The 27,245-nt window shown below is 44.9% G+C and overlaps 1 protein-coding gene across 9 annotated transcripts in view; it reads left to right on the forward strand.

Moving 5' to 3' along the window:
• The window catches only part of Prdm2 (PR/SET domain 2), a 106,867-nt gene that overhangs the window by 54,243 nt on the left and 25,379 nt on the right, over positions 1 to 27,245 (forward strand). For 8 of the 9 annotated variants that reach the window (XM_035439425.1, XM_027399968.2, XM_035439427.1 and 5 more), the window contains 2 exons: positions 16,847 to 16,957; positions 22,472 to 26,894. In XM_035439425.1, the coding sequence (XP_035295316.1) occupies positions 16,847 to 16,957; positions 22,472 to 26,894 (4,534 nt within the window). Of the gene's footprint in view, positions 1 to 12,748; positions 12,780 to 16,846; positions 16,958 to 22,471; positions 26,895 to 27,245 lie in introns of those variants that run through there. The other variant, XM_027399972.2, reaches the window with a different exon arrangement.

Consider the following 27,245-nt stretch of genomic DNA (forward strand, 5'->3'; position numbering starts at 1 on the left):
TTCTCTACTTCCATGTGGCTTCTGGGAATTGAACTCAGGTTGTCAGGCTTGGGAGCAAGTTAAGTCCCTTACCTGCCGAGCCATCTTACTCTCTAGACCAGACTCTAATATGAAAAACTGTTGGAGACATCTGATTGAGTCTGTTAGAGCTGTGCCATGTGCTGTGAATTGTCTATAGGTAAATTGTAAGGTGCAACTTGTCTAATACAGAAAAAAAGATTTGATAATAATTGCATTTTCTAAAAGGTAGAATAATAAGGCCCTTATAAGTTAAAATTAGTTTAGTTTTTAAAAATCTGATTATAACTTGAATGTAAAAACTCCAATTTTGTTGTTCCCTGAAATATGAACACTAGGTTCTTTGCTTTAATAACTGATCTTTAAATTGGTTTTAAAACTAGCTGTGCTTCTCTTTTCTAAGCAGTTTCTCATTCCAGTTCACAGATGGTGTTTAGATATGTGAACTCAGTGTTCCTAAGCTGGGCAGAAAGGAGGGTGTGGTTTTGTATTTGAAGTTGCCTCTAAGGAAAGCAGGAGCCAGGTGTAGTAGTTAGTATGACCTTAATCCCAGTCGCGGGGCAGGGATGGGGTGGGTAGAGGATGATGACTTTGAGGTCAGCCAAGGCTACATAGACCCTGTCTCCATAAACATACAAAGAGATAAATGCAAATAAAGCAAGCAGGGATTGGTTGAGCGGGAAGAGAGCACACTCTGGGGGTTAGCCACCAGTAGGCACGTCTTTTGAGTGAAGACTGCAGAGCTGAACGCTCCAATTCAGGTTCCCTGGCCTGGAGCTGTGTAATTTGGATTCCCTATGTGTCGCTCATGCTGCCAGAAACAGGTTCAGAGTTTGGTTTTTATTAACATTAATAATTTAGGGGAGCTTGTAGTACAGAAGCAGGAACCATATGAAAATATATTTGTGCTTTTTCTAAGTGAAGAGATAATACTGAAAGCAGCCGGGCTTTTGTTTTTTGTTCTGACCAAACCAGTTTGATGCTTTGCAAACATCTCTGCTGAACTTATTTATTAGGTGAGTTTTGATACAGACATCTGTCAGGATTTGACACATTTCCATATCAGGCCATATGATAAATCACTTGTACTACTGCGGCAGTGACAGTAGTTACTATCGTTTTCTAGCGCTGAGCTTGGTGTTGCATATGTACTATTACCATAACCCTGCAGAAAAGGTACCTTTATCCTCACTGAAGAAACCGATGCTCCTGTGCCCACGTTAGTGCTGTTGGTGGCTCCGTCTTGCCTAAGCCCAGTTTTCATCCACAGCATTTCTGAGAACGAAAGATTCACCTTGGACAGTAATGTGCTGTTGGCTTTGCTGATTAGGCAAGGTGAATTGAGCTACTTACTCTCTGTACAAATCCAGATGAGAATGAAGACAGTGCTTGACTGTTGTCTTTAGTGTAGACAGCAAAGTTAGAATGAGACCCAATGGCAATTATCTCAGCTCTGAGAGGTTATGAATCAAACTAGATTCATTCTTTTGAGTGTCCTAAATTAAACAGTTTAAAGACTACTTTCAGATTACTTCTGTCGGTATATTTGCCAGTGTGGGATTTTGTAATATTTTGTATTATTGTGGCTTTAGTCATGAAGCCACAAGAACAGAGCAAGAGCCTCCTGTCCTTTCCACTTCCTTGCCTCTTTGGTGGAGTTGGCTGAAGGGCCCAGGCTGGGACCCTCATTTCCACTTAGTAGTTACGGATCCGTTCAAGGAAGAATTGTGTTTATCTCATCTTGTGCAGCCCTCTTGAGGTCTTGTCACTGTTGTGCGGATAATGTGTACTTTAACCAATGTTTTCTTAGGTTGAAGATTAAGGATCATGAACATGCTTTAACATACAGTATGAAAAGTAAATCTAGAAACTTGATTTAGTGAAGCTGTGATTTGTTCTGTGGCTGTAGGAGAAGGAAGTGATGCTTACTACTTTCCTTCCCTGCCTTAGGATGTAGGTAAGTGTTCAGGCTTTTCTGTTTTGTGTTTTTTTGTTTTGTTTTGTTTTTGGTGAAGCGTAGCCTCTCGTGTTTCACTTTGGCTTTTTGGAACAAGTGTGAGCTATCTGAAGTGGCACCTCCCGAGGTCTGGTTTGCTGATGCAGCCCTTCCTGTCCTAGCTGCTTGACTCATTCTCTAGGAGAGGCAGGAAAGGGACTTAGTAGGAAGAGTTGCCCCAACGTGTCTTGGGCATGACACCCCCCTCCCCTGACCCCACTCCCCTCCCCTCCCTTTTCTTTCTTTCCTTTCTCCTTGCCTTCCCTCTTCTCGTGTGGTCCAGACTGTATTTAAACTTCTGATCTGCCTCCACCTCCTAAGTGCTGGGATTATAGGCATGTACTATTAGGCCTGGGCGAACTGCAGTGCTAATTACATTTTCTTAAGGAGTGCTGAGGTTCAGTTCTCCATTCTGTTTAGCCCACAGTAGATTCTGTTTGTTTTTGAAGATGATCTCCCTCTCCCTGTGTGCTTCATGCTGGCTTTGAATTTCACAGCCTTCTGCTCCTGTCTCCCAATTGTTGTGATCACCATGTGCACCACTGTCCAGCAATTAAAAAAAAATTAATTCAGTTTATATGTGTGTGTGTGTGTGTGCATAGTGTTTTTTTTGTTTGGCGCACTGGAGCTTGGACTCAGATCAAGCCTAGACACACTGCAGTACTTTACCATACCGCTGAGCTCTTTCGCCATTGCATCATGGCGTGTCACACAGTAGAGTATTTTTCCCAGCTATAGTTTGGACTATATTGTGATAAATGTGACTTTGGGAACTTTAGCTGAGAATCTTCAGTTGTCCCTGTAGAGTCAGATAGCTAACATTTGACCCTGTGGCAGACATGCCTGATGGACAGGGCAGAGCTAGCTTAGTAAATTTGCATTCAGTTTCCAAAAATCTTTTTTTTTTTTTTTTTCTATTTTTGGTTTTTCGAGACAGGGTTTCTCTGTGGCTTTGGAGGCTGTCTTGGAACTAGCTCTTGTAGACCAGGCTGACCTCTTACTCAGAAAGATCCGCCTGCCTCTGCCTTCCGAGCGCTGGGATTAAAGGCGTGCGACACCACTGCCTGGCAAGTTTCCAAACATCTTTTTTTTTTGTTTTTTGTTTTTTTTTAATTAATTAATTAATTTATTTATTATGTATACAACATTGTGCTTCCATGTATATCTGCACACCAGAAGAGGGCACCAGATCTCATAATGGATGGTTGTGAGCCACCATGTGGTTGCTGGGAATTGAACTCAGGACCTCTGGAAGAGCAGTCAGTGCTCTTAACCTCTGAGCCATCTCTCCAGCCCCGTTTCCAAATATCTTAAGCATTTCCTTTCTATTCTTTTTCTCCATAAGTTCTGAGGTAGTGATTTTGCTTACAATGTCAAGAAGCAGTGCTTATGTTAATTCCTAGGAGAACAGGAGTGGGGGACTAGGGAACTCTGGGGGCTCTGAAGCAGTGATTGTAGCTGTTTATTATTTCCAAATCTGGTTATGATTTGGAAATTTCAAAAGGTCTTTTGGCTCACTGTGTATCCCAAACTAGCCTTGAAGTCCTCTTCTGTTTCCCATCCCCCACGGGGCTAGGGTTAAAGGTGTGTGTTGCGACTCTGGCTTCAAAGAACTTCTTGCTGGAGGTTTTGATTGTCAGCTGATGAATGGATAGTTACCCTACATGTTATAAACTCAGAGTGTATTACATCACTTGTTTTGAATGTGCAGGATATAGTTTCAGAGGTAAGAAATTTATAATACAATGATATTGTGTACGTGTGGTATATAAAAATTCCTGATTTCTGAAATGAGATGGAGTCTTTACTTGCATGATACTTGGAACATTTTAAAGCGTATGTTACTAGTGTTACGGTGTTGGCTTGACAAGACCAGTTTCACGTTTAATGAATGAGCTCCATGTTAAGTGGAGGATTGTCTCTGCTTTGCTTAAAATGAAAATCTTTCCTCCTGTGTTTATAATCCCACCTCCTCAGCTGCAGTCTTTTTTGGGTTTCTTGACATCACATGCCACAAAAAATGAAGGCAAACTGGTTTGTTTGCCTGCATTTAGATCTAAGAACAGTATTATTATAGGCATTGTTTGAAGTTGTAGTTGCACAGTTGAGAATGGACAACAATTCCATTTCTGGGCCTTTTGTTGGTTTTACTGTTTGGCTTGTTGGGTTTGGTTTTCATTTTCTTGCCAGTTTGAGGTGTAGACTATGCCTTTCTGGGCCTGCTGGCTGTATTTTTATGCTGGGATTACCAGACCTTTTTTCTCTGTGGGTTAGAGTCACTGCTGGCTAAAAGCTGAAGTCCAAAGTTGAGAGAAGAATGAGGTTTTCTCTCTCCTCCTCCTCCTTGGGTCCTTTGCTGTCAGGGCGTTAGTGCTGATGGGGCAGGGGCAGTGTGGAGACTGTCCATGAATGAACAGGTTTGTATAGTGGGTGACCTTGCTGGTCAGTCTTATTTGTGATTTCTCTAATATGGAACTGCCATGTGGTCTGTTTCCACAGGCTAGATTGTGCAGTTCACGATGGCACCTCCATCTAGACCAGGAAAAGGAGGATCAGGTTGTAACTAGCTGCAGTTGCTTGACCTTTTTTTTCCTTAAGGATCGAAAATTCCATATGTATTCATCATTATGAATTTTACCAGCAGGTACATGAACTAACTGTCCCAGGAAGTATCTTTTCCTTGTTAGTTGAGTTATAGGAATTTTTGATAAAAGATGGAGTTTGAATGTTAAACTTTGGTATCTATGTGCAGTTATACTTGATCAAAACTGTAAATCCAGGAGTTGAAGATAAATATAAACTATTCTGTATGTTAAGGTAGTAAATTGACAAAGATTTTTTTGTTGTTGTTGCTGTTTTTTATCCTGAGTAGAAATGCACATTGTATGCACCCACAGGCTTTACTGTTGGCTGCGTCCTTGTTGAGTACAAATCAATTAATACTTTGCAAATGGATAACTTCTTTAAATTGAGTTCAAAGTGTGTGTGTGTGTGTGTGTGTGTGTGTGTGTGTGTGTGTGTGTGTGTGTGTGTGTGTGTTAGGTGGAAAGGGGAAGGGAAAATTGCAGACTTCTATACCTCAAGTGTTAAATGTGTGAAGCTTGGAGTAAGAATAGTGTACTAAGGTAGCCTGTGTAATGGGAAGACCAGATTGACTCCTTGCTTTAATATCACAGTTGCTTTACATGTTTTTGTCTTTAGTTTACCTCTCTGTAAAATGGGGTAAGATAGTACTGGCTGTGATAGCTCATGCCACTTGAGCCAGCCTGGGCTGCAAAATGAGTCCTTGTCTCAAAATAGCAACAACTGAAGATGAGCCTGAACCCTCCCGTTGCCGCTTGCTGTGCATCTTTGGTGTATTTCACAGAAATGGAGGCACCAGCACAGTTCATTCTGTGGTGGGTGTTAGTCCTTGGGCTTACCAGCAAAAATCTAAGAAGTCAAGTTTCAACATTTTCTAACATTTTCTCTTTGACAGTTCAGAGTTAAATAGGTTTAACTAGGTAAGAGTTACTAGCTGTCTGGTGGTCTGAAGAGTCTCCAGACTGTCTCCAAAGCTGCCTGCGGCACTTGTTCCAGAAACCACTCGCCTGTGCTGATGGAGTGCAGACACATGACCTGTGACTTGTGACATTTGATGCACACAGTGGCCATCATTGGCTTGTCTACTTCCTTTGTCCTGCCACTCCTGACACCAGATTTTGGTTTTGACATTTTGGATGAAGTTTAGATACATTTTCTCAGAAATCACTGGACATTTGTGAAAGTAACTGGAAACAGTTCAGATTTCTTTGTGCTCTCTTTGGCTGTGAAGCTAGGAAAAAGCAAGAGTGTAATTTTTAGAAATTACTCATGAGGTTGGGTTTGAGAGGAGCAAATGGATTTAACAGTGCTGAGAAGTTAGAGAATACACAGGTGTGCTTGGGTGGATACCCGGTGCTTGCAGGCACTTACAGCCTGGCTCCAATAAGAAGAGGCCCAGACCCTAGTGCAGACTGCAGAACGTGATCATGCCCAGTGTGACTGACTTGGGAGAGGGGCCTTAGGGTTTACCTGGTTTTCACAGGGGTCTAAGATGTCCTTCCCTAAAGATTAAAAACCACCAAAGTGAACCGCAGTATGTTTAACTAAAACAACAGCAACAATACAGCTTAGGTTGAGGGCCAGAGAGGTCACTCAGCAGGAAAAAGTGCTGATGACTTTAGTTCATCCCTGGAACAACATGGTGAAAAGAGAGCACCAGCTCCCCAAAGTTGTCCTCTGACGTCCACACACTCACTGGCGTACACACATGCATGCACACACTTAAGGAAATGTAAAACAGATGCTCATGTTGGGAAAAAAACAGATTGAAAAATTGGTTAAGAATAATGAAGTCCATAAATATAGACTATACTTGCATCTTACACTTGTAAAGATAGACTGTACTTGTATCTCACACTAGTGAAGCATTGGCAAGTGTTGACAGAGCATTAATGAGTAATGGGATTCTTTTTGCTCTCCTGCTGCCTTAGACTTGTACTTGCCACAATTATATCAGGTTGGGTTCCTGTTCATTGCAAAACTAATGAACAAAACAAATGGCTGATGAAGAAAGTTGCTAGAGGAGGCATAAGAAGGAGCATAGGCTGGCAGCTTAGACTCCCAAGTGTGGGGAATTGCATGCTTTGTTGAGTGGAATCTGCTGTGGGGACACCTTACAGATGATTCTGTTCACAGGGTCTGCTGGGCACACTGAGAGGCTTCCTCTGTGTGCTTGATCCTTCTTGCCCCTCCCTGTCAGTGTCAGCTTGTTAGACCACCAACATGTACCCAGGTGGTTCCCATTTGCTTGCAACAGGGTTATTTCTTCTTTCTCAGATCATGGCCCAAGGGCTGTGGTACAGTACTTTCAAGTAGGTTTGGGGTTTCTCTTGCTGAAGACCTATTTGATTTAGCGTGCTCCTTTGATTTGGGCCAGTTCTTTGAAGGGGGGAGGGTTGTATGGCCTTGCACACGGGCAGATCTCCCGGGAATAGGTGAAGTGAGGGACTGGGTTGAGAATGAGAGACCCTTTTCCTCAGCGATGAGCACTGGCCTTGGAGACCCCCGTGCTCTGAACCTGGTTCTGGCAAGCCTTCCTTCATCCTAGTCTTCCTCCCATTCTTGGAAGCAACACTATTTTACCCTCCTGAAATGGCAGAATTAAGAAGCATCTATGTAGGATAGGATAACCCCTGAAGACCAGTATTGAGTATGGTGTAGTGTTTCCTCAGTCTTGGAGCCTGCTGGGAATCTGGGGTCTGCTGGGGGTGGGTAGCAGTGGGTGCTGCTGCTGTCAATTCTGGAGCCACGTTCACTGCCTTACCTGGTCTCCTGGCTCTTTTTCTCAGCCCCTACTCCCTCCCCTCCCCTCCCCCCTGTCTCTCTTCCCTCTCTCTCCCCTCCCCTCCCTCCCCTCCCTTTCCCTCCCTCCCCTCCCTCCTTTCCCCTCTCCTCCCCTCCCCTCCTCTCTCCTCCCTCCCCTCCCCTCCCCTCCCCTCCCCTCTCCCTCCCCTCCCCTCCCCTCCCCTCTCCTCCCCTCTTGTGTTTGTCTTCCCTCCTCCAGCCAGCGCTTCCCTTTTTCTTGTCAATGAAATACAAATACTTTGATGACTCTAACATGTCAGAGATAGGATTGGGTTGATGAGCAATAATAGTGTTTTATTATTGCAGTTGGACTAAAACAAAGTACCTTTCTCCATATTAGGGGGTAGTGATAGATTATTTATGATTTAATAAAGCTTGCCTGAGGATTTGGGAAGCAAAGTCAGCAACAAGCTTCAGAGGTCAGGCAGTGGTAGCACACACCTTTAATCCCAGCAGCCAGAAGCTAGGAGGAGGTGGTACACATCTATAATCCTAGAACTCAGGCTGCTGGAGGGTCCCATCCCGTAGTTCTGTTTGATACTCAGAACAACTTAAAATCATGGAGGCTTTATTTTTCTTACTGCCTCAGTGTTTACAGACAGCTCTTAGTGAACTTAGCTGTAGAAATGGAGGTGTGATTACGCCAAAGGAACTTAGCAATGTTTTACTCTCAGGTGACATTTGAAGTTACGTTAAGGAAAAATCTGGGAAATGTGTAGCATGTTACTTTCATATGAAATGAAAGAGGCCCAACCTCTTACCACTGTCAAGCTGGTAGGTAGACTGACAGGACCTCTCCCCTGGTGGCTACTTGTCATGGCCACTTTTGACCTTGTTAGCAGGGCCAGAGTATGATGCTTGGTGACCTTTACAGAAGCCCTCTGGGCACAGTATCTCAGACACTGGTCCCATCCGTCCTGCCATCTCAATGTCCTGATTCTCCCCGGAGTAGCTTTTGGTGGCCTGCAGGTCCACAGATACTGCAGTGGGCCAGGGCTCTTTGCAGAGAACTGTTTCTCTTGTTTCCAAACCCACTGTGGGCCATTAACCCACCTCCAGCGGAAGACAGGGTCCATACTTTGTTGCTGCCTGTCCACCTTTGTCTTACATTACTGACTATTTGAGGGGTCGACATTGCCATTGCCCATCTATTCTTCTACCTTATCACAATCAGAAGGAGGGTTTAGCTTTTTTAAAACCTTAACGAGCATGTACTTTATGCTTTCTCCCAGTTAAACTTTTTATCTGGTTTTCAGAACCTAAGCTTGCATCTCAGCCATGTCCTGAGTGCTCATCAGCCCATTTTTCCTTACAGAAATGTGGGGGGAAATGTAAAATGAACTTAAGTGCTTTAATGATTTGCTCACACTTTGCCTGAGACATAGAAGGAGTTGTCGTGTCTCTTTTTTTAAGAATAGAAATAGAACCTGGACAATGTGGTTAATAGGCCTCCTGAAACACAAAGGACGAACCTGAAACACAAAGGATGAAGGGAAGAACTGGATGGGAATTGAAGTTCCAGATTGGGTCCTGACTCGCTGTGCTGTGGATTGAGGCAGTAATGTGAGGGTCAGAGCTGTATGTGAGGTTCAGGGCTGTATGTGAGGTTCAGAGCTGTATGTGAGGGTCAGAGCTGTATGTGAGGGTCAGAGCTGTATGTGAGGGTCAGAGCTGTATGTGAGGGTCAGAGCTGTATGTGAGGTTCAGAGCTGTATGTGAGGGTCAGAGCTGTATGTGAGGGTCAGAGCTGTATGTGAGGTTCAGAGCTGTATGTGAGGGTCAGAGCTGTATGTGAGGGTCAGAGCTGTATGTGAGGTTCAGAGCTGTATGTGAGGGTCAGAGCTGTATGTGAGGGTCAGAGCTGTATGTGAGGGTCAGAGCTGTATGTGAGGGTCAGAGCTGTATGTGAGGTTCAGAGCTGTATGTGAGGGTCAGAGCTGTATGTGAGGTTCAGGGCTGTATGTGAGGTTCAGGGCTGTATGTGAGGTTCAGAGCTGTATGTGAGGGTCAGGGCTGTATGTGAGGGTCAGGGCTGTATGTGAGGGTCAGAGCTGTATGTGAGGGTCAGAGCTGTATGTGAGGTTCAGGGCTGTATGTGAGGTTCAGGGCTGTATGTGAGGTTCAGAGCTGTATGTGAGGGTCAGGGCTGTATGTGAGGGTCAGGGCTGTATGTGAGGGTCAGAGCTGTATGTGAGGGTCAGAGCTGTATGTGAGGTTCAGAGCTGTATGTGAGGGTCAGAGCTGTATGTGAGGGTCAGAGCTGTATGTGAGGTTCAGGGCTGTATGTGAGGTTCAGAGCTGTATGTGAGGTTCAGAGCTGTATGTGAGGTTCAGGGCTGTATGTGAGGTTCAGAGCTGTATGTGAGGTTCAGAGCTGTATGTGAGGTTCAGGGCTGTATGTGAGGTTCAGTGTATGTGAGGGTCAGAGCTGTATGTATGTGAGGTTCAGAGCTGTATGTGAGGGTCAGAGCTGTATGTGAGGTCAGAGCTGTATGTGAGGTTCAGGGCTGTATGTGAGGTTCAGAGCTGTATGTGAGGTTCAGAGCTGTATGTGAGGTTCAGGGCTGTATGTGAGGTTCAGAGCTGTATGTGAGGTTCAGAGCTGTATGTGAGGTTCAGGGCTGTATGTGAGGGTCAGAGCTGTATGTGAGGGTCAGAGCTGTATGTGAGGTTCAGAGCTGTATGTGAGGGTTGTATGTGAGGTTCAGGGCTGTATGTGAGGTCAGAGCTGTATGTGAGGGTCAGAGCTGTATGTGAGGTTCAGGGCTGTATGTGAGGTTCAGGGCTGTATGTGAGGGTCAGGGCTGTATGTGAGGGTCAGAGCTGTATGTGAGGTTCAGTGTATGTGAGGTTCAGAGCTGTATGTGAGGGTCAGAGCTGTATGTGAGGTTCAGAGCTGTATGTGAGGTTCAGTGTATGTGAGGGTCAGAGCTGTATGTGAGGGTCAGAGCTGTATGTGAGGTTCAGGGCTGTATGTGAGGTTCAGAGCTGTATGTGAGGTTCAGGGCTGTATGTGAGGTTCAGGGCTGTATGTGAGGTTCAGGGCTGTATGTGAGGTTCAGAGCTGTATGTGAGGGTCAGAGCTGTATGTGAGGTTCAGAGCTGTATGTGAGGTTCAGAGCTGTATGTGAGGGTCAGGGCTGTATGTGAGGGTCAGGGCTGTATGTGAGGGTCAGAGCTGTATGTGAGGGTCAGAGCTGTATGTGAGGGTCAGAGCTGTATGTGAGGTTCAGGGCTGTATGTGAGGTTCAGGGCTGTATGTGAGGGTCAGGGCTGTATGTGAGGTTCAGAGCTGTATGTGAGGTTCAGAGCTGTATGTGAGGGTCAGTGTATGTGAGGGTCAGAGCTGTATGTGAGGTTCAGAGCTGTATGTGAGGGTCAGAGCTGTATGTGAGGGTCAGAGCTGTATGTGAGGTTCAGTGTATGTGAGGTTCAGGGCTGTATGTGAGGGTCAGGGCTGTATGTGAGGGTCAGGGCTGTATGTGAGGGTCAGAGCTGTATGTGAGGTTCAGGGCTGTATGTGAGGTTCAGAGCTGTATGTGAGGGTCAGGGCTGTATGTGAGGTTCAGGGCTGTATGTGAGGGTCAGAGCTGTATGTGAGGTTCAGAGCTGTATGTGAGGTTCAGAGCTGTATGTGAGGGTCAGAGCTGTATGTGAGGGTCAGAGCTGTATGTGAGGGTCAGAGCTGTATGTGAGGTTCGGGAAGCTGGGGAGCCCTGAGAGTTCTCTGCTCTGTGTGTATGGTGGCGCTCACTTTTTACTACAAGCAGCTCAGCTTCTCCCACACCCATCTCCATGGCATGTTCACTGAGCCTCTGTGCTCCTCATCCTAGTGTTTGTTGGATTTTTTTCTGCAGCCTGCTATGAAAACATAGTTCCTGTCTCCAGATTTCCTGAGGGGCAGAAGGCCAGGGTAGGGGGTTGGGGGTTGGGGGGGGGGTCCGTCCTGGATGGTAATGCTTCAAGCCTGGGAAGGGGAATTCTCAGGATGGAAGATCCATTACTCCCTGTCTTCAGAAGGAGAACACAAGACAAATGAAACTGAAAAACAGTGAACTTGAAAATATGACATCCATGTAAACATGGGAAATGGATTTTATTGAAGTGGTGGGGACAAGGGCTGGCTGAACGGTGAGGACTAGAGGCAGCAGACAGCCCAGTCTGATGGCTTCTGTTGATTCTGTTCAGAGCTGCTAAGACCTTCTGTGACCTTTAATGGCGTTTAATAGCGAAGTGTAGAGTCTCACAGGCAGTCCTGAGTAACTGTCTTAAGTAGAGTCAATGTGTATGTTTCTGTGGATGGCATGAAAGATCCATGGGCCTGGCTTCTGTGCTGTCTGAGTTCTGTTGATGTTGAAGAGATGGCAACACACAGGGAGAGTTCCATGCAAATCACTGTGTGCACGGTATGCACTGTATGCACGAGCTTCACTGTTACGCTGAATTTTTAATGTTGCTTGAGCAGACCTGGAGTTTTCTCTGCTGCCTGAACATTTTTAAGTGAAACATTATTCTGTAGAGTTTCCTGTTGTTTGTCTAGTTTATTAGGAGAGTAGCACATAGTTCGTCCAGATCTGAGTTAAATTATTCATGGGCTAACTTAAGCAATTCTGATTTTGTAACTCCTGTCCTGGGTACTAGCAGTATAAGGCTGTCCATTGTCTAGGAAAGCAGCCATTACAACTGCTGAGTGTCTTTATATGGCAGCTGTTTCCTTGGTGAATGGTGTTTGTTCAGAGCAGGGCTTGGTGGTTGGTTGACTGCTACTCTGTGAGGTGAGGTGAAATGAGAATGGAAGGGCCTTCCTTCCAGCCTGACTGCTGTCCGTGAGCTGGGTGTAGGAGCTGTATTTGTCAGGCTAGTAATGGACGCCAAGAATGGGGCATGTGGACGGAGCCATCACTGAGCTTAGGGACGGCGGCAAGAGAAAGAACACTTTGAAGTGGTATTGTCTTCACTCATTCTGACTCCTGAGTTAAGAGTCCTAAGACCTCCCATCTCTGATCTGTGGGTGTCTCTATGATGTAGCAACATGGGTTGGTACTTTGAGGTCATATAACATAGGCATGGTACAGGTCTGACAGTGAGTCTGATACATTGATCTTAATTTCATCAACCTAAGGACATAGGAGTGGCTTCTTTTTCTTTTGTATATGGGAGACTTGATGTAGTAGATAATTGCTCGTTGCCATCTTTTTCTTCTCTTTTATGTGCGCATTCCTTCCCCCTAACACATCAGTTGTCCTTCATGCTGTTCTTTGTGGCCATTCATTCCCATTTCACTTTCCTCATGTTTCATTCCTGTATCTTTCTTGTCTAGACCAAGTGGAGCAGCCAGCTGGCAGTAGCGCCATGTAGGACCCTGCAGGAACCCCTGGTAAGTGCACTTGTGTACTTGCCAGCCACCCAGTGGTACCTTTTACTTCAAAGACAGAAGCTACAAGGCCACTGCCCCCTTCAGAAAAGTTCTGATAGGACATTTTGTTTCCTCTGGTGATCTCCTTTATAATGTCGCACATAGAAACCAAGGACCTGGAAAGAACATTTCTGATTAAGGAAATAAAGCAGGTCCAACAGGACTGTCCAACATCTGTCCAACAGGACTGGTGTTGTGATAACAGGTACTCACACATACATGGGAGCAGAATTTAACTTGTTTGCTGTCATAGATGTGCTTGTTCCTCTGGGATCTGAGCCTTCAATTTCTCCCACAAAAATAGCACTCTAATGAGACAGGTGTGTGGTTTTTTTGGTACCCCCCTCATCTCTAGTCAGAGGGCCTCAGGAGAAGGTACCTTGATAAATGGTTCTAATTGAGAAAATGTATATGTCAGTTTTAGCTCCGTGAACAAGTGAGTCTTACTAGACTCCTGTTGCCACACAACCATTGTTGTTCACTAAGTTACCTTGGAGGTATCATTTCTTCATCTACGGAATTGTTACATTAGTGTTATTTAGGAACTTACTGTAATTTTTAATAAATATATAGACCACCGATTCCTGTGTATCCGTTGTGACCTCAAAGCCAATACATTGATCTAGTCCAGTGCCCTGACATTTGAGAGATCTCCCCACAGAGAACAGGGGAGATGTGGCTGTGTTCTGAGTTTTAGGTTGTCACACTGGAAAGGGGGCATTGTTCCGGACCCTGTGGGTAGAGTGGTCCTGCTCCCCTGCAAGACGCTGTGAGACTAGTGTGGGGTGCATCAGCAGGCCTCATAGCGGAGAACTGACAGAGAGAGAGAGAGTCAGAGGGCTGTGCCTGGGAGGGAGGCCCCGCTAACCGCTGTTGTGACTGTGGTGTGCTCTTGTCCCTCTTCTGTCCTCTGAAGAAGGTACAGGAGGTGCTCTCCTGATGTGGTCTGTCCTCACAATGGATTGCATTTCCATGGCTGTGGTTTTACAGTGACTACCTGGGGACTAGAAAACAAACTAACTTGTTGATGCTGAGCCCAGAAAGGGATATGTGGTTATGAACTAGCTGTTCTAGTGGTGGTTTGTTTTTGAAGGTGGGAGATACAGTGTAAATAGCATTTGTCTTTCACATATTTAAACAGCTACATTTTGAGTATATCACACTGCATGTTTTATTATAATGGAGATATATTTAATGTTTTGTGTCCATATGCCTGATAACGCTTCATGTTTCTACGTGTGCTACTTGGGCATGGTACAGCAATTGGCTTGTAGAAAATCTTTGAATTGCCTTGGCAAAGTATTGTGGTCTACAGATTGACACCTTTTTTTCTAGTAAATTTTGCAGTATGTTTTTATTTCTAATGTATGTGGAGCTTATTGCAAAGGCTGTGTTTAGGTTACAATTCTCCATTTAAAAACCTGTAGAAAGTGATAATTAAGGGTCCTATTTCTCATCCTGCTTGAGGACATGGGGTAGTACTGACTATACTGAGTACTGGTAATACTTAGAAAAAGATGTGGTTTTCATTTATGAAAAACATCTCTTTATGTAACTTTTGAGTGCAGTGTCTGAAGGTTCCACTGCTGACCTGGGGATACTGGAGCAGTTCAACTGTACCTTATTGGCAGATTGTCATTTGTGTTTCTGTGGTGATATATTATTTATGATTTATTAAAGCTTGCCTAAGGATTCAGAAAGCAAAGTCAGCCACAAGCCATAGAAGCCAGGCACACATACACCTTTAATCCCAGCAGACAGAAGCTGGGTAGTGGTACACACCTTTAATCCTAGGACCCAGGGTTAAGAGGTAGATGGCTCTCTCTGAGTTCAAGGCCACCCAGGGATACACGAGATTGAATCAGTCTAAAAGGATAACAGATCACACGCCTTTAATCACAGCAGTAGAGAGGGTTATAAAAGCTAGAAGCAGAGTCTTCAGTATTCAGTAAGAGGCATTGATTCTCCAGTCACCCTGAAGATAGGAAGGCTCAGTATCCAGGAGGATAGGAAGACAATTGAAGTCTCAGGATTCTCCAGCCACATTGAGGAGAGGCAGCAGTTTGAGACTTGGTGAAGAGCTTGTGGGTGGGTAAGCCCTTTAAGCCTGAGCTTGAGGTGAGAGCTAGTGGCCAGCAGCTTTGCTTCCCTCATCTTCAGGTTGAACCCCAGTGTCAGTCTCTGGGTCATTTATTTTTTTCACATTCCATGTTTGTGTGTGTGGTTGGCATGCATTTTGTTTGGGGTCACTAATGAAGAAAGTATCACACACAGGAAGGACATAGACATTGAGGATGAGCAACTGTTGAAAGGGGAAGAAAATCCAGGTTCAACATAGAACCTTCAAGAGCCTTTGTGAGTAGTTAACAGGTTTAGATTAAGCAGTGTAAGGTCAATACAGGGGAGTCTGGAGAACTGCACTCCCCTGTGGGATGTGCCTGTTTGTCTGCCTCGTGTGCTGCCAGTTAGTAGGAGTCTTCACCTGGAGATGGAATCAACCATTGCCATGATCCTCTGCCCTTTGACTTTTGTTCATACTAGAGTGGAGGTGCTTCTGGTCATGTGTGTGCTTGTGTTCCAAGCCACTTTAGCTGCATGGGGAAAGGAACATGTGGGCATACTGTCAGGAACTTCTAACCATATAGTTATAAGCACACCCCCCCCCCAATAAAATAAATTTTTAAAAAATCCAAGCCTATTTTCTTACTGGCTAAAGATTTAGGCACTTAAAATATTGTAGGATTTTCCTTTTAAAAACTAGCATACTAAATGACTTGTTTTGTGTAGTTTGTTTTCTTGTTATATCTGTTAAATTATCAATCTCTTTAGTTAGTACTTTGTATTATAGTTGATTTCTGTACTTGTAATCTAATGATCTTTTCAGTTATGCCCTTTTGAGTTTCTGACATTAGTTTTCATTGGTTGTCTTCATTTTGGCCAGTCACTCCTCTTATGATCATCTGCTATTGAAACTAATGAGAGTGTGATTTCTCTGTGTTCTGGAGTGATGAGTGATTTCTTGTCTGTCTTTAGCTGAGGTGGATATAAAGGTGGTAAAGCCTTGTTCTGGGAAACCTGTTTTTTTTTGGGGGGGGGAGTGGAGTGGGGTGGTGAGGAGAACAGTGCTAGAAGAGAAGGGAGTGTTCTTGAGGGAAGGACTTGAGAGACTTACCTGGATCTGATTACCAGTTTGGGGCCAGTCCTTTAGGATGAGCCTGCAGTGCACTTTGGGCTATATGCCTTTGGGCATTCAGTTCACTGGTGCTTCCCAGATGTGGTGTTTTAATCTAACGTTCTATGATTTGGGATCATTTGGAATGCAGTTGGTATTTCCTGAATTTTGTGTGCCTCTCCCCATGTTATCAATGAAATAAGAGCTATGCTGGCTGATGGAATTATTAGTGATCCCTCTGCATTTGATGTTGGAGCCATATTTATCCTTTATTATGCAGTTCAATGTCTACTTTAAAAGTTATGGATTATCCTATCTTAACCAATAGAAGGTTCTAAGTCATACCTCATTGTTTTTCTCTAATATGACTTTGTCTACATCAACTTTGTTGATGCTAAAGTTTCTTTTATATCATTATTAATTTTATTTTGTTTTATTTTTTGAGACCAGGTTTCTCTGTGTAGCCCTTGCTGCTCTGGAACTAGCTCTGTAGACTAGGCTGGCCTTGAAATCAGAGATCTACCTGCCTCTGCCTCCCCAATGCTGGGATTAAAGGCTTGGGTCGCCACCACTACCCCCTGGCCTATTATTAACTTTTTGAAAGCACATTGTTCATTAACTTGATAGCTATTACAGCTGTGAAACTAGGGACCAAGCTTCTAAAAATGTAGGACTTATGAAGTTCTTTTTTCTCTGACAGATTTGATAGTGTTTATAGTCAGTCATCCATTCCTTTCTTTAGAAATCCAAAATAATTGCTTAAAAAATGCAGTTTACTTTTTCTTCAGTTAATAATTGTGTCAAGGATCAGAGTGATCATGAATGAATGAGTAAATAAATCTATGCTGTGTTTCAGGGAAGAAGAAATTCCAAGAGAATAAAAACAAAGGCATCAGAGCCCAGGCCACACAGCTGAAGGCAAGTGAGTCAGACTCTACTTGTGCAAACATGAGAGGCTCTGCAGAAGGTAAGAGATCTAGATATGTGTTATCATTACTTTGTCTAACTTTTTGTTTCCTGCCTAGCCCATCTGGGAAGTAGCCAAAAGCTATAGAGAGTCCAAATAGCAAAAAGCTGCCTGAGTTTAATGTAAACTGGACTTCCTAAACCCCACCTCTTCAAAATGAAATTATTTTCCCCTTAAAAATGAAGCATGCTACAAGGTTGCATTCATAAAGAAAGATGGGCGTAGTAGCTCAAGCCTCTAATCCCAACACTAGAGTGGCAAAGGCAGCAGGTTCAAAGCCAGTCATGTGAGAATGACTACAAATGTGTGTGTGTGTGCATTGAGTACTATGAAAACAAAGCTGCAGTAACAAGCTAGCTAGTCTGGAAGGCCATGAGGACGCTCTAGGTTATTGCAAGCAGTACTTAACACAGACGTTATTATGATGTATCTTATCTCCGTTAATGTGTGTGTGTCTTACACTTTGATTAAACATTTACTTAACGAATATCAGACACCTTTAATTTTGTGTAGCAGAGTGAAAAGTGTTTCTGGTCTGGGTCAGAATTTAAAGATCTATTTTCCCCCTCGATAATGCCTCTGACCATTGATATTGTAGATCTTTCATGATGTAAGTTTACAAAGAGGTAATTTGAAAGTTAATCAGTCAGCTTTCCGTGCTTGGTGCAGTTGAGCTTCCGTATTTGGGACTCTTGTTACAGGCAAATTCACATAGAGACAGGAGCTGCCCAAGAGTTGTTTGTCATGACACAGACAGGCAGATTTCGGGATAAAGACTTGTGACTCTTGCAAGAAACATTTGTGTGAGGGAAGGAGGTGGGGGGCTATCAATATTTTGAATACCTTTTATGGCTACTTAATTTGCCCTGTTGGTGATGATGACACTCAAAAGAATCGCAATTTTTGTGCCCTTTTGTGACTCAGAAATGGATGGGTTTATTTTGTAGATGGCCTTCAGGGTAGCTGTGGGAGTCAGGTAGAAGGTCAGTGTGATTTTAAACAGAAGGAATTAACTGGAAGGAGGGGAGCCCCTCCACCCCCAAATCCCCTTTGTGCTTTACACAGTGGGGGAAGTGAGACTAGTTCATTTTCCAGTCTTAAATGTAACTTTCGCCTCCTGAGAGCAAAATTTACTAAGACATTTGTTTGAACAATAGGAAAAACAAATGCTAAACAATTTTTATTTAAAAGTCGAGTTTGCAAATATAAGTGGTTTCTTTAGTAACTGAGTTACTGTTTCCTACTGTACCATTAAACCATGAATAAGACACTTGATGTTCAGGCCAGTGTGTGGCACTGCTGGTCAGTGTGAGGGTCATGCTGCCTAGTGTAGCTGCTGACCCACACTCTCCCCACTTACGTTTGAAATCCCAGAAGACAGGCACTGCTTTGTGGGCCTGCCTTGTTAGTGAGAGTGTGCACACTAAGCACTTGTTATTTGGGCCAGTGATTCTCAACCTGTGGGACCCCGATGAGGGTCACATATCAGATGTCCTGCATACTAGATGTTTACATTACGATTCATAGCAGACAGAATTACAGTTATGAAGTAGTAAAGGAATGACAGTATGGTTAAGGTTCACCACAGCACAGGGAACCATGTTAAAGAGTCAGCGCTGGGAAGGTTGAGGACCACTGCTCTAGACGGTGTCAAACCAGATTGATCATCAATTGTAGATAGCTTTTAAAACTAAGGAAACCACAGATTATCATAGAAAACAAACTCTAGAAAGCTCTTTTTGAGCCATGTAAGTATATTCCTGTTGTCCCATGTTGACTTGTCCAGTGTTCTGGCCGCTATCCAAGAGCTCATTTGAAATGTGTCATTACCATTATTGATGGCCCTCTGGGTTTGTTGAAATGTGTCTAAGGGAGAGAAAACTGTCTATTTAAAAGCAGGAGCCTATTGCTAATGAGGTAGCAGCAGATGGAAGAAGCAGGACTCCCATTTCTAGGAAACAGCAAGAGGGCTGAGGCCCTGGGTGGTTAAATGAGCTTTTGTTCTTATCTGTGTATTAGCAGAGCTTGTAGCATTAGGCTGCCCTTTAGCATTTCCTCCCTCAGTGGTCCCCGTCTGTGGACAGCCTATATCCTGACAGTTGGACTGTTTCTGCCTCTGTCTCATAGCATATTCTCCAACAGCACCAAGCCCACCGTGGTCTCAGCATTGAGGAATGCCTTTTTCTTCTCTTTATCCACCCCATAAGTCAGTTTCCCAAATGGCTCTTTCTGCATTCAGATGCTGTACTGGATGTTTTTTGTCTCTCACTTTGATTGTCTCCTGTTGTTTTCCCCCTTTCCATCCTTGATGCATATGAACTTTGGGTTTAGCCTGCATAGCACACTTCACACCACATATGGCCATTGGTTTATTAGAGGATAATTGCTTGCTTGGTGTGTGTAGCTTCTGCCAGAGTAAAACTTGTACTTGATAATTTTACCCTGCTGTAAACTTGGATGTGTGTGGATGAGATAGGGCTAAGGATTCTGACAGTCTGGTGTTAACCATGCTGTCTACTGGGGACTTGTCAGGAAACTTGAAGAGGTGGCCACTTTGCTCGGTATAGAGATGTTGGAGCTCTGCCTCTTTTGCAGAGTTTTCTGACTATTGGGGAAGGGACTGAATTAGTGGCATAGCAGTTGGTCCTTCTTTGGGGCAGGTGACATTGTGGACCACCCTACCAGCATTCATCCTGTATCTTCCTCTTACAGCTCTGATCTGGAAGTCTTCTGTTCTCTTCTACCCATGAGCCCATTCTTGCTTTTTTCCCCCTTAGGACCAACATATTTAATACTATATCCTGACAGTTGGACTGTTTCTGCCTCTGTCTCATAGCATATTCTCCAACAGCACCAAGCCCACCGTGGTCTCAGCATTGAGGAATGCCTTTTTCTTCTCTTTATCCACCCCATAAGTCAGTTTCCCAAATGGCAGGAATTTTTAGTGATTTTTTTCTGAGTGAAAGCAAAGTTTCATGATGTGATGTATTGAAGCTCATTTTAGAGTTTTTGAATCATTTTATATTTTTGTTTATGGACTAGAGATGTTTGATACGTGTGCTTTCTTTCAGTGTGTATTGTGTATGTGTGTTTTCCTCTATTATATGTGTGTATGCATATGGGGGTTCTGCATGCATGATTGTGTACATGCATGAGAGTTCTATGTGTGTGAATACATGCATGTGTATTTGTCATACATGTGCATGTGTGTTCTTCTCTGGTTGTATTCATGGATGTGTGTTTTGCCTATGGTTTTTTTGTTTGTTTGTTTGGTTGGTTGCTTGTTTTTTTTTTTTCAATCCCAGGGTTTTTTTTCCTTTTTTAAAATTAAAATTAGAAACAAGCTTGTTTTACATTTCAATCCCAGTTCCCTCTCCCTCCTCCCCTGCCCCTACAGGCCTCCTATCCCACCCCATTTCTGTTCCTCAGGAGGGTGAGGCCTTTCATGGGGGATCTTCAAAGTCTCATATCATTTGGAGCAGGGCCTAGACCCTCCCCAGTGTGTCTAGGCTGAGAGATTATCACTCTATGTGGAGTGAGAGCCCATTCTCTTTATAGAGAACCTAGAAAGAGCTCCTTATATTCCTTCAATCTCCTTCCTTCCCTTTGAAAGTTTGTCATCACTGTTCTGCTGTGGCTGTTGTCTTGGTCACCAGACCTCCCTATTGGCAAATGGAGCATACCCCAGTTTTAGGCCTTTATTTACCCAGCATCCTGCAGCTCTGGACTGAGCAGACCATTCTGTCCTTGTGACTTGTTTCTTAGCCTAAAGGCCATTCCTCACTCTCAGTCCTAGTTTGTGTTCTGTTGCTGTGATAAAGCAATGACCAAAAGCAACTTGGGGGAAGAAACAGTTTATTTGACTTATGGGTTATGGCCCATCAATGAGGGAAGCCGAGGCAGGAACTGAAGCAGAGACCATGGAAGAACTCTGCTTATTGGATTGTTTTCAAGGGTCAAAGTCAGCTACAATTTTTAATTTAGCATGGGACCACATGCCCAGGGATTTCACTGCCCTTGTTGGGCTGGACCCCCCAGATCAACCATCAATCAAGAAAATGCCCACAGACATGCCAAAAGGCTAATGTAATAGAGGCACTTCCCTAGTTGATGCTGCTTCTTCCCAGGTAGGTCAAGCTGACAAAGACATTAGCCGTGACACCCTCTCAGTGTCTGGGATATAGTCCTTCCCTGTCTGTTCACTTTCTAAGTAGTCTGAAGTTCATTGCTCATTAACTTTTCTCCCCTGAGGACTTAGGTATATGCAGGTGCCCCAGTCTCTTGTGTTGACCTCAAGATTCTTATGAAATTCTACTTAATATCTTTACTGGGACAACTATGTCACCATACCCAAAACTTCAGTGCATTCTAAGTAAAATGATTTCTGTCTGCCATATGTGTGTACTTAGATGTCCCTGCTCCTCCTCCTGTAGTCACTGTGGTTTGGACAGCAAGATTATTGCAGTTTCCTGCAGTCTTCTGGTTTCTCACCATAGCCAGTCAATAAGCACATTTTGTCAGGTTCATTTCTAAAACACGTGTACCAGGGTCTGGTCACTTCCAGCACCTTCCCCATCCTGTGTGCACGCCACCTGTCCTAGAGCAGTGAGCTCCCTCCCTTGCCCACCTAGTTTTTCCATTTTCCTTCCAGTGAGCAACATGATTTTCTGTTAGAACCACCTTCCTGTTGACTCAGGGTAATGGCCAGCTTCTCATGGTATCTAGCTCCTGGGTTATCTCTAGACTCATCTCTTGGCCTTTTCCCAGCCCTTCTCCTACAGCCTTCCTGACCTTGAACTTGCTTAGTGCCATCTTGACTTAGAGCTCACATATTTGTTGCTTCCTCTGCCCAATAATGCATTCTGTCCACCAGAGGATTGCATGGCTTATTTTCTTTATGTCTCTGCTCAGCTGTGGCCACACTAGCAAGCCCTCCTCTTGGACTGTCTACTTCAGGTGGGAATGAGCATATAGATCATATAGATCTATATAGAACATATAGATCATAAGTGATTGGACATTGCTGTTTTCTTCAGTGAAGTGCTCCTGGTTCATGACAATTGGATTAGGTGTCTAAGAGATAGAAAGTGTCTTTGACTTGAAGAACTGATTATATCATTCTAGAATGAGTTCTAGTTCTGTCCTTCAAGTACTGTCAAGAATCTAATCTGATAGGGTTAGCAAGTTCTTTGAGTCATGAGAAATTGAAATTTGTAAGTAGTCTCCTTATAGTTAATACCAACTGTTGCCACACGGTTGTAAACACTACAGTTTTGTAAATTTAAAAAAAAAAAAAAAAAAAAAAAAGCTCAGTACCCTGTGGGCATGCTTGTCTTGAAGTATCCAGAGTGTTCCCAGGTCCTAAGTTAAGTCGGTGGAAAGGATTTGTACCCAGCTCAGCTCTATAAACGGGTGTTCTTGCTCACATATCTTAGTGGCAGTAGTCGTAGGAGTTGACCACACTGCAGCCAGTGTGTCCTTATCTCTGTGCTTCTGCTCCACTGTGCTCCCTAGGTCCTAAGGAAGAGGACGAGAGGCCTTTGGCTTCCGAACCTGAGCAGCCAGCCCTTCTCCCTGAGGTGGTCAGCCAGGATGCAGTTCCACAGGTGGCCGTCCCTCTCCCTGCCTGTGAGCCAGAGCCAGAGCCAGAGCCAGAGCCAGATGGGAAGCAAGAGGTCATAGACTGTGAGATCAATGATCTGGAGGAAGAGGAAGAAGAGGAGGAGGAACTGGAAGAGGAGGAGGAACTGGAAGAGGAAGAGGAGGAGGAGTTGGAAGAAGATGGGGAGGAAGAGGCTGACACACCAAATGAAAGCTCTGTGAAGGAGCCAGAAATACGGTGTGAAGAAAAGCCAGAGGATTTATTGGAAGAACCACAGAGCATTTCAAATGAAACTTGTGAAGACTCTCCAGACATGGCCCCTCTTCTCCACATCCCCAGAACTAGAGAAGAGGCCAACGGTGATGTGTTTGAAACATTTATGTTTCCATGTCAGCATTGTGAAAGAAAATTTGCAACCAAGCAGGGGCTTGAACGTCACATGCACATCCACATGTCTACAATTAACCATGCTTTCAAGTGCAAGTACTGTGGGAAAGCGTTTGGCACACAGATTAACAGGAGACGGCATGAACGTCGCCATGAAGCTGGGTTAAAGAGGAGACCCAGTGTAACACTACAGCCCTCAGAAGACCTAGATGATGGCAGGGTGGAAAATGTCACTTCTAAAGAAGAGTCAAGTCCGCCTCAACTTGGACCAGATTGTCTGATACTGAACTCAGAGAAAGCCTCCCAAGAAATAATAAATTCGTCTTTCGTGGAAGAGAATGGTGAAGTTAAAGAGCTTCATCCATGCAAATACTGCAAAAAGGTCTTTGGAACTCACACCAACATGAGACGACATCAGCGCAGAGTTCACGAACGCCACCTGATTCCCAAAGGCGTCCGTCGAAAAGGAGGGTTCCTGGAAGAGCCGCAGCCACCAGCAGAGCAGGCCGCGCCCTCCCGGAGTGTCTATGTACCAAGCACAGAGCCAGAGGAGGAAGGGGAAGCCGATGATGTTTACATCATGGACATTTCAAGCAACATCTCTGAAAATCTAAATTACTATATTGATGGTAAGATTCAGACCAACAACAGCACTAGTAATTGTGATGTGATTGAGATGGAGTCTAATTCTGCACACTTGTACGGCATAGATTGTCTACTCGCCCCAGTAACTGTGGAAATTACTCAAAATCTAAAGAGCACCCAGGTCTCCGTAACAGACGATCTTCCTAAAGAGTCTCCCAGTAGCACAAATTGTGAGTCCAAGAAACGGAGAACTGCCAGTCCACCTGTGCTCCCAAAAATTAAAGCTGAGACTGATTCTGACTCCACAGCACCCTCGTGTTCCTTAAGTTTGCCTCTGAGCATATCAACAACAGAGGTGGTGCCTTTCCATAAAGAGAAGGGTGTCTATTTGTCTTCAAAGCTCAAGCAGCTTCTTCAGACCCAGGACAAACTGACTCCTCCTGCAGGGATGTCAGCAGCTGAGATTCCTAAATTAGGTCCTGTGTGTGTATCTGCCCCCGCGTCCATGTTACCTGTGACCTCCAGCAGGTTTAAGAGGCGGACCAGCTCTCCACCCAGTTCTCCACAGCACAGCCCTGCCCTTCGAGACTTTGGGAAACCAAGTGATGGGAAAGCGGCATGGACAGACACAGTTCTGACTTCCAAGAAACCCAAATTAGAAAGTCGGAGTGACTCACCAGCATGGAGTCTGTCTGGGAGAGATGAGAGAGAAACTGGAAGCCCTCCTTGCTTTGACGAATACAAAATAACAAAAGAATGGGCGGCCAGTTCTACTTTCAGCAGTGTGTGCAACCAACAGCCATTGGATTTATCCAGTGGGGTCAAACAGAAGTCAGAGGGCACCGGCAAGACTCCGGTCCCATGGGAATCTGTATTGGATCTTAGTGTGCATAAAAAGCCTTGTGATACTGAAGGCAAGGAATTCAAAGAGAACCATTCAACACAGCCAGCCTGCGGTGCTGCAAAGAAGAAGAAACCAACCACCTGCATGCTACAGAAGGTTCTTCTCAATGAGTATAATGGTGTTAGCTTACCTGCAGAAACCACACCGGAGGTGCCCAGGAGCCCAAGTCCTTGTAAATCCCCAGACACACAGCCAGATCCTGAACTTGGTCCTGACTCGAGTTGCTCAGCCCGCACTGTTGAGTCCCCACCTGACGTGGTTGGCCCTTCATCACCCTCTCTGCAGACAGCCGCTCTGTCTTCGGGTCAGCTGCCTCCTCTCTTGATCCCCACGGAGCCTTCTTCCCCTCCTCCCTGCCCTCCTGTGTTAACTGTTGCCACTCCGCCGCCTCCCCTCCTTCCGACTGTCCCTCTCCCCACTCCCTCTTCTCATGCATCTCCTCAGCACTGCCCCTCTCCGTTCTCAAATGCCACTGCTCAGTCTCCCCTTCCAATTCTCTCCCCAACAGTGTCCCCTTCACCCTCTCCCATTCCTCCTGTGGAGCCACTCGTGTCTGCTGCTTCCCCAGGTCCTCCAACACTTTCTTCCTCCTCTTCCTCCTCCTCTTCCTCTTCCTTCTCTTCCTCTTCATGCTCCTCCACATCCCCCTCGCCACCCCCTCTCTCAGCAGTGTCATCTGTGGTTTCCTCTGGGGACAACCTGGAAGTACCTCTCCCTGCAATAACTTTTAAACAGGAGGAGTCAGAGAACGAAGGTCTGAAACCCAAGGAAGAGGCTGCGCCTACAGGTGGGCAGAGTGCTGTCCAAGAAACATTCAGCAGGAACTTTGTTTGCAATGTCTGCGAGTCACCTTTTCTGTCCATTAAAGACCTAACCAAACATCTATCTGTTCATGCTGAAGAATGGCCCTTCAAATGTGAGTTCTGTGTGCAGCTTTTTAAGGGGAAGACTGACCTGTCAGAGCATCGATTTCTACTTCATGGAGTCGGGAACATCTTTGTGTGTTCCGTGTGTAAGAAAGAGTTTGCTTTCTTGTGCAATTTACAACAGCACCAGCGAGATCTCCACCCAGATGAGGTGTGCACACATCATGAGTTTGAAAGTGGGACCCTGAGGCCCCAGAACTTCACAGACCCCAGCAAGGCCCATGTGGAGCATATGCAGAGTTTGCCAGAAGAGCCTTTGGAAACTTCCAGAGAGGAGGAGTTAAATGATTCCTCTGAAGAGCTTTATACAACCATCAAAATAATGGCTTCTGGAATAAAGACGAAAGATCCAGATGTTCGACTTGGTCTCAATCAGCACTACCCGAGCTTTAAGCCACCTCCGTTTCAGTACCACCATCGAAACCCCATGGGGATTGGCGTAACAGCCACAAACTTCACTACCCACAATATTCCACAGACTTTCACTACCGCCATTCGCTGCACAAAGTGTGGAAAGGGTGTTGATAACATGCCTGAGCTGCATAAGCATATCTTGGCCTGTGCATCTGCAAGTGACAAGAAGAGGTACACCCCCAAGAAAAACCCAGTGCCCCTGAAACAAACTGTGCAACCCAAAAATGGAGTGGTGGGTTTAGACAGCTCTGGGAAAAACGCCTTCAGACGGATGGGGCAGCCCAAGAGACTGAGCTTCAATGCTGAACTCGGCAAAATGTCTCCAAATAAGCTCAAGCTAAGTGCGCTGAAGAAAAAAAACCAGCTGGTGCAGAAGGCGATTCTTCAGAAGAACAGATCTGCAAAGCAGAAGACAGACCTGAAGGACACTTCCGAGGTATCCTCGCACATTTGCCCTTACTGTGACAGGGAGTTCACATACATCGGCAGCCTCAACAAGCACGCTGCCTTCAGCTGTCCTAAAAAGCCCCTATCTCCCCCCAAAAGAAAAGTTTCCCATTCATCTAAGAAAGGTGGCCACGCTTCACCTGCCAGCAGTGACAGAAACAACAGCAGCAATCCCCGGAGACGGACCGCAGACACAGAGATTAAGATGCAGAGCACGCAGGCGCCCTTGGGCAAGACCAGAGCTCGGAGCTCAGGCCCTGCCCAAGCCTCACTGCCCTCCTCATCCTTCAGATCCAGACAGAATGTCAAGTTTGCAGCTTCAGTTAAATCCAAAAAGGCAAGCTCTTCATCCTTGAGGAACTCCAGTCCTATAAGAATGGCCAAAATTACTCATGTTGAGGGTAAGAAGTCCAAAGCTGTTGCCAAGAGTCATTCTACTCAGCTGTCAAGCAAATCATCCAGAAACCTGCACGTGAGAGTGCAGAAGAGCAAGGCCGTTCTACAGAGTAAGACTGCTCTGGCCAGTAAGAAAAGAACAGACCGCTTCATGGTAAAATCTAGAGAGCGGAGTGGGGGTCCAATTACCAGAAGCCTTCAGCTGGCAGCTGCTGCGGACCTGAGTGAAAGCAGGAGAGAGGACAGCAGTGCCAGGCATGAGCTGAAGGACTTGAGGTAAGCTCAGAGCTCGGGGAGGTGAGACTGCCAGGAGAGCTGTAGCCGGCCTGGAGGATGTTTTTGTTGACACGAGCATTTTAGCAAAGTGGCAGTTGCATAATGTGTAGCACACATATTGCTGCTTTGGCTGTTGTACAGATGAATAAATACATTTTTTTTTCAGACTTAGTACTCACAAAGTGGTACCATTTCTTTAATTTCCGGATGGAACTTGAACCCATTCCCTGTGTGAAAAGGTTCACATTTTGGGCAATGCTTCAGTGCCACTCGTGTTGGTCCTACATCCCTTAGGCTGAAGTGGGTCGCACGCCCATTAGCAACCACAGTGCACTCTTTTGTAATAGTTTG

Source organism: Cricetulus griseus, chromosome 2 (assembly GCF_003668045.3).
Source record: "Cricetulus griseus strain 17A/GY chromosome 2, alternate assembly CriGri-PICRH-1.0, whole genome shotgun sequence".
NCBI lineage: Eukaryota > Metazoa > Chordata > Mammalia > Rodentia > Cricetidae > Cricetulus > Cricetulus griseus.